The sequence below is a fragment of the Ipomoea triloba genome, chromosome 8 (assembly GCF_003576645.1).
Source record: "Ipomoea triloba cultivar NCNSP0323 chromosome 8, ASM357664v1".
NCBI classification, from domain to species: domain Eukaryota; kingdom Viridiplantae; phylum Streptophyta; class Magnoliopsida; order Solanales; family Convolvulaceae; genus Ipomoea; species Ipomoea triloba.
The window spans coordinates 3676921-3691278 of record NC_044923.1 but is presented as its reverse complement, the minus strand read 5'-3'; the positions used below and the strand labels follow the sequence as shown (position 1 = coordinate 3691278).

Here is a 14358-nt window from a genome sequence, read left to right as displayed (position 1 = left end):
AACTTATTTGACATTACTCTTTCATCTCAATCTGAAAAATTCCAATTCAGGTCGTTCGCTGTCTGCTCTGATAATTTCTGAAGATGGAAAGTTTAGTTGATTCGGAAGGGAAGCCTGGAGGAGGAAGAAGCGAGCATGGAGAGCTGAGAAATATTGACGAACAGGAAGCTAGTTCGACTTTTGAGGTTAGTTTTGCTTGATCTCCTTTTTGAACTTGTTTTGTTGTAGATTCACAGTTTTGTTATGTAATTCTGGATTAGCTTGTGTTTATTTGAGGTGTTTATGTATTTTGGAGTTGGTTAGGGTTTCTGTGTTTCTGATATTGCACGTGGAGAGGATAATTGGCATTTTCATGATGAATTTTTCTGTTGTTGTTGTTTATAAATTTGTTTGTGGAGTTGTGGATTGGAGTAGCTGAGTAGAGTTTGTTGAGCGGATTGAGTGGATTTTGGTTCTGAATTCTGAAAGTTTTGTGGCAGGATTCGCACACGACGGAATCGAAGAAGACTGAATGGACAAACGAGAAACACAGTTTGTATCTCAGCTCTATGGAAACGTCGTTTGTTAACCAGCTATATGATTCCTTGGACTCATTTGGTTGGAACTCTGGGGAATCAAATCCTAAAAGCTCTAGGCAAAAGCATTCCGCTTCTGGCCAGGTTTGCTCAAATCTTAGTAGCTGTTGCTTGCTATTCCGCTCTAATGCTCTCGTGTGCTGCTTTCAGATTCTGGTTTTTGCTCATTTTGATTGTGTATTTTGTTGTGTTTCAGTTTAAAGTCTTTCGAGATGGCAGTTGGACTAGAATTGATGTGAAGAGAGATGAACCTCGGTTGAATCGGAAAGAGGAATCTGGTCTCTTCTTGGCAAGCCCTTGGATCAAGCGCTATAGACCACACAGACATCATAATGGAACATCTCAAAACCAATCTCAGCTTCCTTTGCACCAAGATTCAATTGACAGCATTGCAGGTAGCTAAAATTGTGAATCAAAAAGTTTTACTTACCTAAGTCATATTTACAAATGTTTTTGATATACTTAATTAGAATCCTTGCACTAATGGAAGCCGAGCCCAAATGATGTTTGTTTAATTTTGCTCTTTTGCTAGAGGTTACAGATCAAAACTTTGTTGATGAAGATCTTGAAGCCAAACCATCTCAGAAAAGGCAAGGCATGAAGAGGGTTAAAACCTCTTTAGTTTCTGAATCAAGCAATGATCAAGTAAATGCATTGGGCTATATACTATTTGCAGCTTTAAATTCTTCTATTGAGCCTACTAATATTGGTATAATGGTGTCAACTAACATTGTCAATCTCTGAATTCATCGCTCAGGTAGTACCCTTTGGAGACAATGCTGAGGTTCATGGTTGCACGCCGCAAGTCATTGGGAATCATCAGTGAAGAATTACGGCGTATAATTGACTTTGGATTCATCATTCTAACCCAAGATGAGAAGCCAAGAACACCTTTAATTCCTCCCCTACATGGGTAGTGTAATGGCAGGGAAAGGACAGGGGAGAAGAGGCTAAGGGTGTGGTGTGTGGGGTGGGTAAGGTGTAAGCTTGAGCTATTTGTAGTATGCTATTATTATAACTATGATTTTGAAGGTGCCCCTAAGCTGCTGTAGGCATGCTTTTGGATCCACAAATCACGATCTTGTGAATCTTTAACGTATTTGGAAAATGGTATCTTGATTGTTTTTACCTGGGAGCTTCAAATTAGTTAAAATTTTAAAATCCTAATTACCAGGAGGTTGTGTGGAGCAGTTACCATAGACAAAATGTCAAAATGTGGTCAAGTAGGATAACTTTCTCAAACATTTTCAGTCTAAGAATCTAAGTTTTACTTGGAATGGTAACAGAGATGTTACCACACTACAAAAAGTGGCCAAGTAGGATAACTTTCTCAAACATTTTCAGCCTAAGAATCTAAGTTCTACTTCGAATGGTAACAGAGATGTCACCACACTACACTGTAGTTGACCTGTGAATTTCTTTTGTCCCTAAAAAAGGCGGCCAAAGTGCTAATGAAACGCCCTGCAATTGCTTAGGGTTTTCCAATTCGACAACGACTAGTTTTGGATCCCAAGCAGGTTGTTGACCAGATTGCTTTTCTTCTAGGCTATATATATATGCAGAGGTTGTTGATACTTGGGGGCCTAAAGTCCTTTGGGTCAATATCACATTGGGCCGACTCCACATTGGGCCAGCCCCGTTTGGGCTGAGCTTGGGCCACACACCATTCTTCCTTTGGGCCATGGTTCTTTTTGGACTTTAGATCACTGTCCATTATCCCATCACTTTAGATAGAGATAGCATAAGCAATAGTTATACTATAAATCCGAGTCTACCTTGTAAGGTGAGCCCATGTCTATTACATACTGAATGTTCATAATATGAATTGTGAACATTCAGTATATAAATTATAAACATTCAGTATATAAATTATGTATTTTGGACCTGAATTCAACTTGCAAGATGGACTCTGAGTCCGTAGATAATTTGTCTAGTAGAAGCATGAGTACTAGTCGTGTTGGAGAAGTTAGTTCCTTCAAAATTGATTGAACTATAAAGTTAAATGATCAATTCATATTTTTTAATCCCAAATAGAGTTGGGAGCTGGTTGTTAATGCAACTATAAGAAATGCAATCTAGGCCATACAGGTCATCATGAACAACAGATCGATAGTGAATGTTGGGTGGAGTTGTTGGGGTGGGAGGGGGGGGGGGGNGGGGGGGGGGGGGGGGGGGGGGTAATGGTGTTGCTGGATAGCATTATTTAGACTTGTGTCTGCAATGTATACTATTAAACCCATAGATAAATATCCTGAGTATATGGTTGGTGGCTTAGGTAGGTTATCCTTCAACGCATGCAGTACTTTTACGTTCCAATAGAAAATCATATCAAGTAACTTGGAAATAAAATCTGTCCAAACAACAAGAGCTGTCTATCTTTGACAAATCTTATCATCATGGATCCATGCTTCCAATCACAACCAGTACGTACGCAGTAATACAATGGTGATGTCTTGTTCACGTGATAAATCGATCAACAAGCTAGGTTACAACTATCAACTTTAATTTCGTGTTGCCATTTCAGCGTACAAGAATCAAGAACACATAATTATATGTCTAATATAATTAAACAAATTCAGACAAGTTACTCTCACATTTGATTCTTATTATGTCTAATCAAAAGAAATTAGTTTCACACTTAATCTTTATTACGTCTCTTCTGGACAAATCAAGAGGAGTTCACTTCACATTTGAGCCTTATGTATAATAACGGATTTAAAGTTATTTAAGATTTTTAATCAAGTTGTTTACTTGCATTTGGTCTTCTGCTTATTTATTTATTGTTCAAAGATAACGATATTTTATATAAAATCAATCGCTCGTGTATCAAAATCAAAATGATGTTGAATGTAGATTGAATGTTTTCATTAAAGGACAAAATATGTCTCAAATAAAAATGGTGAACACAACAATAATAATAATTATAAAGTAAACTTCAAACTGAAAAAATAAAAAGTAAAAATTTAATTTAACCGGAATTTAACAAAATTTTGGAATTGTCGCGTTTTTGCGTTCTGATGAGGCTTGTTGGATATAAATGGAGATATCGTGGTCCCATCACACAATTTCCTAGGTAGTGTTATTTTATTTTATTTTTTTATATTTCGGTTTACAAAATGATGAGATTTTCCTACTTTGGTTAAATGATTTTCGAGTTTCAATCTCAAAAGTTAATACTAATGTCTATAGCATCCAGTATTTTTATACTTAGGACAATCCGATCCTCATTATTATTATAGGTTCATATTTTGGTTAAATGACAATCCAAACTGGCTCAATAATTTGCATTGTAAAGCCCCATAGTTCCATGACTAGCAAGTTGATAGTATGTAGCTAGAGGCTAGCTATGACTTACATTTGATGGATGCACAACCTGACTACTGACATTCAAGTGGATTAATTGGCTGCCTTCTTCTTGTGATTATAATTTGTCACATCAACCCTACTTGCTACAAGTGATTAGGTCCATGACTAGCAAGCTGATAGAGTATGTAGCTAGAGGTCGGCTAGCTATGACTGACACTTGATGGATGCACAACTTGACTATTGACATCCAATTGGACTAACCGATTNGGGGGGGGGGGGGGGGGGGGGGTAATGGTGTTGCTGGATAGCATTATTTAGACTTGTGTCTGCAATGTATACTATTAAACCCATAGATAAATATCCTGAGTATATGGTTGGTGGCTTAGGTAGGTTATCCTTCAACGCATGCAGTACTTTTACGTTCCAATAGAAAATCATATCAAGTAACTTGGAAATAAAATCTGTCCAAACAACAAGAGCTGTCTATCTTTGACAAATCTTATCATCATGGATCCATGCTTCCAATCACAACCAGTACGTACGCAGTAATACAATGGTGATGTCTTGTTCACGTGATAAATCGATCAACAAGCTAGGTTACAACTATCAACTTTAATTTCGTGTTGCCATTTCAGCGTACAAGAATCAAGAACACATAATTATATGTCTAATATAATTAAACAAATTCAGACAAGTTACTCTCACATTTGATTCTTATTATGTCTAATCAAAAGAAATTAGTTTCACACTTAATCTTTATTACGTCTCTTCTGGACAAATCAAGAGGAGTTCACTTCACATTTGAGCCTTATGTATAATAACGGATTTAAAGTTATTTAAGATTTTTAATCAAGTTGTTTACTTGCATTTGGTCTTCTGCTTATTTATTTATTGTTCAAAGATAACGATATTTTATATAAAATCAATCGCTCGTGTATCAAAATCAAAATGATGTTGAATGTAGATTGAATGTTTTCATTAAAGGACAAAATATGTCTCAAATAAAAATGGTGAACACAACAATAATAATAATTATAAAGTAAACTTCAAACTGAAAAAATAAAAAGTAAAAATTTAATTTAACCGGAATTTAACAAAATTTTGGAATTGTCGCGTTTTTGCGTTCTGATGAGGCTTGTTGGATATAAATGGAGATATCGTGGTCCCATCACACAATTTCCTAGGTAGTGTTATTTTATTTTATTTTTTTATATTTCGGTTTACAAAATGATGAGATTTTCCTACTTTGGTTAAATGATTTTCGAGTTTCAATCTCAAAAGTTAATACTAATGTCTATAGCATCCAGTATTTTTATACTTAGGACAATCCGATCCTCATTATTATTATAGGTTCATATTTTGGTTAAATGACAATCCAAACTGGCTCAATAATTTGCATTGTAAAGCCCCATAGTTCCATGACTAGCAAGTTGATAGTATGTAGCTAGAGGCTAGCTATGACTTACATTTGATGGATGCACAACCTGACTACTGACATTCAAGTGGATTAATTGGCTGCCTTCTTCTTGTGATTATAATTTGTCACATCAACCCTACTTGCTACAAGTGATTAGGTCCATGACTAGCAAGCTGATAGAGTATGTAGCTAGAGGTCGGCTAGCTATGACTGACACTTGATGGATGCACAACTTGACTATTGACATCCAATTGGACTAACCGATTGCCTCCCTCTTGCAATTAGAATTTGCCACATCAACCCTACTTGCTACAAGTGATTACGTCCATGACTAGCAAGCTGACAGAGTATGTAGCTAGAGGCTAGCTATGACTGACACTTGATGGACGCACAACCTGACTACTGACATCCAATTGGCCGGACTAACCGACTGCCTCCCTCTTGCAATTAGAATTTGACACGTCAACCCTACTTGCTACAAGTGATCACATCACTGGTTAACGTCTATAGTATAAGCAAACCCCCTTTACCCCATCAAGAGAACGCCATCTACACACTCATTCACTTGTACTTATTCGTATTGTAACAGTTACTCAAACAGCTTCGATTTCCATCAGACCAACTGACTATCACGTACTAACTCCACTAATACATTTTTATGCATGTCTCGATCCCTTATTTCACAATGTAACTCTAGATCCTTGCTATCGGTCCAATTTAGTCCATTATCATTTTTAATAAATACAAAATATATCATTAAAAAACTTGTGCTAGCTTATACTTATATAACATGTCCAATTATTTTTCACGTGCCACATTCTATAAAAATTAATGTTGATGTAATATGTTACTTTCAAAATTTTGACCCCATGCTAGCTAGATGCTAGATACCTACCAATAATATAATACATATATATATCATATAGGTACGTACGCATGCGCTATTCATGCCCAAGGTGGGATCGCGAATCCACCTTAGCTTGCAATTATATCTATATATATACACTACCTCCCATCCTCAGATCATAACCGGTGCATCATATATATAGGACCGGTGCATCTAGCCTATATATCTACTATATGCTTCACTACATATATAGAAAACAAAAAATAATTGAATATCCCTTATCAAATGTCACAATATACACAATACCATGTGTTCATTTAATTCTATTGATAATGATAGTTCATGATCATCCATGGTTTTAAGAGTGTGACTCTAGCATGATTTCATACATACCTCACTAGTTTGGAGCGGATGCGTGAGTGAGATATAAGTATATGTATGTGACAGTTCGTTAGAGATATTTTGAGATTGCTTATCGTAGATGTATCAAACTATCAAAGATTGAGACTCAAAGAGTGAGAGACTAGTGGATTTACTAATTGGAGAATTGCTTTTGTTCATTTCTTATGGGTAATAGGCAATATAGTACATTTATTTGTTCGCACATCTAGAAAATAGAAAGCTAGAACAGAAAATCGGAGAAAAGAAAAACTTAAAATAGAAAAATAAAAATTAAAGTAAACTCGACTTAACATCCTGTTGTTGTTGTTGTTGTTATTATTATTATTATTATTATTATTAATATTATTATTATTATTATTTGTTTTAGCTCGATATGTACCAGAGATTTTTTTTTTAAAAAAAAATCTTTATTGAATCGTCGACTCGCAATGTGGTGTGTGTTTAACCTTTCAATTGTATTAAATTAGTTGTATATTTACCAACTGTCCCAAATGACTGGTTTGGAACATATATCATTTTCAAATAAATAATTAAAATCATTTTAAAAACCCTATTAAAAATGAAAGTTCGTTTTATGGTCAATGAAGTGAAAATATCACATTAAATAGAAAATTTAAATTAAAAAAAAAAGAAGAAAAAAACTCATAACTCACTCCACTTGCTCACTAGCCTCACCTATTAATTATTCTTCCACAAATCATCAAAGGAAAAAACTTTCATACTTTTTTTTAGTAATATTGCATTATTGCGTGTGCATGTCTATGTCATATGTGCATGTGTATAGTGTGATTGGTGGTTGTGTAAGATGCAATTATACAATTTTGACTCTATTAAACAAAAACCCGGCCTCTACTTGTCTTGGCAAATTTTTAATTGATAAAGTAATGAATTATATTGCCGTTATATATTTCTCGGAGACACAAAAAGAGACATTGGCTTACAAAGAAGCTCTCTCAACTCTTGGAGCAAATGAGTACTACTAACTCTATTAGAATGCAATATCTGTTCATAACTACTTTCTCAACCTATTGAAGCTTGATGCCACTGGACCACAAGATTCTTGGCATCAAATAAAATTTTTAAGACATCATATCAATGTTGAAACTGATTATCTCTCACTTCACCAAGTCACCATGTGTTATTCTATTAATTTCTCTTATAAGGGTATGGTTGTTAATGATTGTATTAACATTTTAAGTTTGATTAGTAGTGTTATTATCCGTCATGTTAGGAGATCAACAAATCACGTGTATAATTCACTTGTTAGCTAAAACTATGGATTTTCAGGTCCAAAAGCTTGAGCTAGTGTTTGTGGCAAATTATTGTGTGAACTATGATCCACATAGTATTGTGTGGAACATAAAAAAAAGTATATTTTTAATATAATAAAAGTACATTAATCGGCCAAAGACTTTGTGGTCTAGTGGAACCTGGTATCTTGGTTACACTATGAGAGTGGGTTCGAGCCTTAAAAAAAAAGTACATTAGTCGTATACTGAATGTACATTATACAATAATGATTGATTGTTTGTTCCGTCTCCCTATGTTTCTATATGTAATTTTTCTTCTTCTCTCATCACGTAACTCACTGGCTCAGGCCACTCAAAAAAGTTATATGTTTCTATATGTAATTTTTCTGCTTCTCTCATCACGGTAACTCAGTGGCTCAGCAGACAGGGCCACTCAAAAAAGTTATTACTTTATTGAGGCGCTATTAAATGATTAAAAGACACAAATTATAGTAAATAAAAAAAATATAAATATAAATAAATAAATATAGGCACACACATATAGGGTGCAGCTCACCAGCTACCCTATATATCAACATGCACTTATATATATGCGCTACTCAAATAAAGAAATTCTTATCCTTATTTTCCAATATAAGTAGAATAGCTTTTAGTTTGAAATATATATTGTATTTATCCAGTTATTCTCAAATAGAAAAGTATTCTTGAAATATATATTAATTCTCAAATTGGGATACTTTTAATCGTGATGGAGGAAATGGACGATGCATTTTACTATTTTAGTCCAAATTATATCTTGAATCACGGTTTATCTTGCACGGTAGACTTTGGTCCAAAACATACAAATATACAATGCTATTTTATATTAAGTCGTTAGCTGCATCAACTAGCACATCATGTTAATAACATTCATCACCATGTACTATATTTAATATATTTGTTCTATATGTTCATAAACCTAAACTTTAATGTACATAAATATTAAATTGTAAACACATCATATCTATTTAATATTTATTTTATATGTTTATATTAAAAAAAACATGCATTGTACATAAACATTATAATATAATAATTCTATCATATTTAATAACATTCATTTTGTATGTAGTACTATATCTTCTTATTATTTGTTCTATATGTAAATATGTTCAAAAATCTAAACCTTAATCTATATAAATACTAAATTGCTTTTATATATATATATATATATATATATATATATATATATATATATATAAGCTAATAATATTCCAATGAGACAATATATTCCCGTGAAACTATGAAACACAATAAAAATGCACTAAATTGTGTGCACTCATGTTGGACAAATTGCACACACTCTAGTCTGTGTGTATTCCTGTTGTAGACTGTGTGCATTCATGTTGTGTCTCACAGTCTCACAATATATTCCTGTGAAACTATGAGACACAATATAAATGCACTAGATTGTGTGCGCTCATGTTGGGCAAATTGCATACACTCTAGTCTGTGTGCATTTTTGTTGTAGACCGTGTGCACTCATGTTGTATTTCATAGTCTCACGAAAAGATGTTGTATTATATATATAACAAAGCTTAAGCCAAATATCTTGTGCTCAGATGATATTTCTGTGGCTCCCCTCGAAGAAAAGTCACAAAATCGAGCTTTAATTTCATAGTGGAGTATTGACTATTTAGACAGTAACCGAAAACAAAGTTTGATGTACATAAATAATTAAAGCATCATGGTTGTATGGTGCGGTAATGGGCGGTTAACATGCTAGCAAGAAACCACGTCATTTTGAAAAGACTAAGGTAGGTGGAAAGGTTAGGGTTTAAAGAAATGGCGGTGAGGTACATGCATGCACGATATAAGGATAGACGACATTTTAGGAGTAGCAGGGAAGAGTAGGGCGGGTTTAAAGAAAGCCATGCGACGTTGTCGAAACCTAAGCGAAGAAAAGCGTGGCAAAGGTTGTAAGAATTTGACACCTGCCCCAATCATTCTCAGTATCCCCACCAAGATCCTCTCATCTAATCTGCCTAGCTAGCTAGCTACCTACACCCTACCTACCTAATTTATACATATGAATCTCAAGACAACGTACGGGGGTCGACACGTACGTTGTATGACAACCTGGCGTCTCAGTTTGCATAATTCTTTTTGAATTGGCACTGTGAAATATAAATGAATGACCTTAATTGGCTGGATTATATGATATTTATAAATTATTATGGGTATTGATATCATGGAATTGAAGCATGCAGTTTCGCTGTTGCTGCATTTGTCAACCAGGTTCATATTGGCTCTTTCTGGGATTCATCTTTCTGCAGACAGTACACTTCATTACCGTATGCATTGTATAGTATTTGATAGCAACAATTAGATCCGGAGTAGGGGCCTAGTTTTCATGAAATGTAAAGTGACTACTATTGCTTTTAATCCAACTCTCGAACCTGCTCTGATGTCAATTGTCAGAGAAAAGGTATAAGTGCCAAAGTTAAAATTATATTTGCATAGCAGTCACCACCATATTTTAATAGCAGAATGCTGGACTCGTCTTCCAATCCTGCGCCCAACAAATTAAGATATGATGATTCTTGATGGTATAGCTGAAGGGGTAGCACTATTAGTCTATAATATGTCATGATGACAGATTGTAAGTGAAGAGTGACACGGTGAGTTCTGATCGACAGATGTGGCTGATTTGCTAGGGGACATGACGACACATCAAGACTATCAAACAACCATAGCAGCATTGCTGGACTTAACCATTTAAGCCGCCACTGCCCAATAGATTAAGATGATCCTTGGTTGTCGAGCCGAAGAGATAGCTATTAGTCTATGTCATGATGACATATTGCAAGTTAGTATGGTTATCGAGTTCTGATCGATACTGGTGGTCGGTCGGTTAGGCAACATGTCAACGCTATTAGCCAACCATAGCGGCATTATATTGTTTAGCTACGTGACAACCATAAGTCGGTCTTGTCCGATCATCTCTTGAATAAGCAGGTCGGTGCTTGAATTCTTGAATCGCGTCACAATAAAGAACAAGTTGTGTGATATATATATATTTGCATTGTATGACAAAGTTGATGATGACTGTGATCTGGGCTGGAAAAGAAAAAATGTAGCTAGAATTGAGGGATCATGGAATTAAGCCGGAGGCAGTAACATCATATTTCGTACGTAAACGACTATATATGCCATATATGCTATTGTACATTACACGTGATATTGGGTAGGTTCGAGCCTTGTTGACTCTTTGTGCTTCATTAAGTTGAGAAAGTAGCTATAAACAGATATAACATTATAACAGAGTCAATAATACTCAAAAAAAAAAAAAACTGATGTTTCTGTGACTTGTTCTCCTTCTATTTTAAACAAACCTTTAAATGAAATGATTATATATATATATGGTAAAAACTTATATGAGACGGACTTATTATTCATCAACAACAATGAAGTCATTGATTTTTTTTTTAATTTCCATTCGTTATTAAAACAAATTGTTTTTGGAGTTTGTCAATGACAATTGCTATCAATGATAACATACAAATATATTTGGAACGTGTGAAATGTCACCATTATCAATTGTTTGCACAATTGTATTACCGTTTAAAGTCTAGGTGTAGTTGTGTTTTTGATCAACAACTTTGTAGTTAGGTTGTGCAAGTTTGACAATAGCGTTTGAAATAATATACATACATACATACATATATATATATATATATATATATATATATATATATATATATATATATATATATATATATATGCTTTGTTACCTAAAAAATCCCCCTAACAACAATTTTGCTTGATAAAAAAAATAATAGTACAATATTTGTAAAGTAATTTATAATTATATCATTATAGAAATATTGACAAAAAATTATTAATACCATAATGACCTAAATCATTTACAATAATGCAAAATCATAATTAAAATAGGGAAAAGGGTCAAATAGGCCCTCGAGCATTTCATAAAAAGTCAATTAGGCCCACGAACTTTTAAAAGGTGCAATTAAACCCTCAAACATTACAAATCGAAGCAATGAAGCCCAAAAACCGGTAATTGACCTGTTATCACCGGTCATTGGCATTTTCCGGCGATCGGCGTTAATTTCCGGCGACCGGCGACGACCGAATCGTCGCCGATCGCCATTTCCGGCGAAGGCGACCTGAAACGGTCGCCTTCTCCCTGGAAGAAAGCGACCAGAGATCTGGTCTCTGGTCGCCTTCTCCGGCGAAGGCGACCTTTTCGCCGGAAATGGCGACCGGCGACGATTCGGTCGTCGCCGGTCGCCGGAAATTGACGCCGATCGCCGGAAAATGCCAATGACCGGTGATAACAGGTCAATTGCCGATTTTTGGGCTTCATTGCTTCGATTTGTAATGTTTGAGGATTTAATTGCACATTTTAAAAGTTCGTGGGCCTAATTGACTTTTTATGAAATGTTCGAGGGCCTATTTGACCCTTTTCCCATTAAAATATTGCATCTTGTTCTAAATAATCAAAAAAGATTAATTAAACGAAAAAAAGATTTAAAAATTTAACATATATTAATTTTTAAAAAAATGCAAGAAAATGATTTTCAAGATTGATGCTCAACATTGAATGCTATGTATATAGTCTAGCTAATTAATTGATCAAAGTTAATGTTATATTTTATAAAATAAACTCTAATATATTCATAGTATATGTTCAACAATTATGTCAACTTTGATTGGATGATGTTCGAACCTAAAACTTTTCTATTAAAGTTGATTAGTAAGTTAAGAATAATAAATAGTTAACGAAATATTTTGTTACTGACGTTTACACCGTACATGTGTATTTAGAAAAAAAAAGCTAAAATAAATAATATAATAAAAAGAATAAAAAATAAAAAATACTAAAATTAAATTAATTTTAACCATTCATTTTGATCAAATAATTGGATGAATATTTTTTAGTTTACATTGTAGGACTAATTTAATTAACTTTTATTAGTATATAATACTATAGTAGATTTATTAAAGGCAGCATTGTAAAAAAAATAAAAAAAAATAAAATAAATAAATAAATAAATAAAAGGCAGGATTGTTCTTGATCGTATTTCGAAGTATCTGGAATGGACCACTATGATTTTGACAGGTGTCACCAGCTGGTTCCAACTGTGACAACCACCTGACTGTTCGCTCCAGGGAATTCCCGCATTCTCGTTTACGAGAAGCGTTTAAAAAAAAAAACAAAAATAAAACAAAACAAAACAAAAAAAAAAAAAAAAAAANAAAAAAAAAAAAAAAAAAAGAGAGAGAGAGAGTGAGAAAATAATCCACCTTCTGCACACGTGTGCCCTAGTAGGCTAGTACCGTACGTTAAGGACAATTACTTAGGATAATTCTTGATTAAAGTTTTCAAAAAAAGATTTGGAGTTAACGTTGATTGCTATAAGTTTTAATTCAATTTTTAAATTTCTAAGTTTAATTTAATTTTGTCTAATAAAACTTTTAATGTAACTCATTATATACAACTAAATAATATAAAAAATAAAATGAGTTAATTGAACTGGTCAATTATATATATATATAATGAGATAAATGTAGCCATACAAAATAATCTTTGATTTATAGGAAAGTCTGTCATTGTTATGTGAAGGTGGCACAAGGTGAAGCTAGCCTTATAATCCTAGCCGCTAAAAAAACCACTATATTGTCCATAACTTCACAAATTAACCTATAATACATGCATAATTTTTAAAAAATATGTTATTTTTTCCTTTAAATTGTTAATCTAAATTTGACTCACGTTGTAATTGTATATAGTTCACTTATCAATTAATATAAGGTGTTATCAAATTAGTACTGTTGTTGTAGTATAGTAAACCTGATCTTCTCATATTATGCAATGTGCATGGAGGATTTGGGGTTATCGAATTCCGGAAAGTTAATAGTTTTTTTTTTTTTTTTGAAAACGAAAGTTAATAGTTGAAAAGTCAAAAAATGTAAATCCAACTTTATTACTTTACAGCCATCATTCCTTTTTTGTGTTTAGCTGGATACAATAACCAAATTTTTGCTGCTAAAAGTTAGTGATAGAATTGCACCGGGTCCAACTCATCATTAGAATCACATCTCATCACAATATCATCATCATCATTATTATTATTATTATTATTATTATTATTTAAATTTACAACTACACATGCTCATATGCACACTATTAAAATTGAGAATGATAAGTTACCAAGTGAATGGAACATAATTATCATATTTAAATGTTACGAATTTGATTCTTGTCAATACGTTTTTGATTGAGGTTGCCGCATAGGGTTTAGCTACTGTGATTTATCTGTTCTTTGTGGTTTACAAAAATACGAGCGAAGTTTATTCAATGCACACTGTCAGGTAGAGTGACATAGATGTCAATTTCCCTTAGCTTGACGCCGCTGCCCACCCCTCGCCCCCCCCCCCCCCCCCCCCCCCCCCCCCCCCCCCCCCCCCCCCCCCCCCCCCCCCCCCCCCCCCCCCCCCCCCCCCCCCCCCCCCCCCCCCCCCCCCCCCCCCCCCCCCCCCCCCCCCCCCCCCCCCCCC

At 34.3% G+C, this 14358-nt stretch overlaps 1 protein-coding gene across 4 annotated transcripts; it reads left to right on the top strand.

Moving 5' to 3' along the window:
- LOC116027112 (cold-regulated protein 27) lies at positions 1-1703 on the top strand. Of its 4 annotated transcripts, none has more exons than XM_031268542.1 (5): positions 1-185; positions 480-659; positions 772-970; positions 1117-1165; positions 1333-1703. In XM_031268542.1, exons 1-5 carry the CDS (start codon positions 84-86, stop codon positions 1334-1336), a joined length of 534 nt encoding a protein of 177 aa, XP_031124402.1. In that variant the 5' UTR covers positions 1-83; the 3' UTR covers positions 1337-1703. The 4 variants fall into 4 exon arrangements, with proteins under 4 accessions (XP_031124402.1, XP_031124400.1, XP_031124401.1 ...); XM_031268540.1 differs by having other exon boundaries at positions 2-185; positions 1117-1220; XM_031268541.1 differs by having other exon boundaries at positions 2-185; positions 1108-1165.
- Positions 1704-14358: the final 12655 nt, after the last annotated feature.

Bases quoted from the DNA above. Each gene is read 5' to 3' on its own strand.
- LOC116027112 (XM_031268539.1), top strand. From the start codon at position 84: ATGGAAAGTTTAGTTGATTCGGAAGGGAAGCCTGGAGGAGGAAGAAGC. The intron at 660-771 runs GTTTGCTCAAAT...GTTGTGTTTCAG, and splicing joins AGCATTCCGCTTCTGGCCAG to TTTAAAGTCTTTCGAGATGG. The intron at 1,221-1,332 runs GTAAATGCATTG...TTCATCGCTCAG, and splicing joins CTGAATCAAGCAATGATCAA to GTAGTACCCTTTGGAGACAA.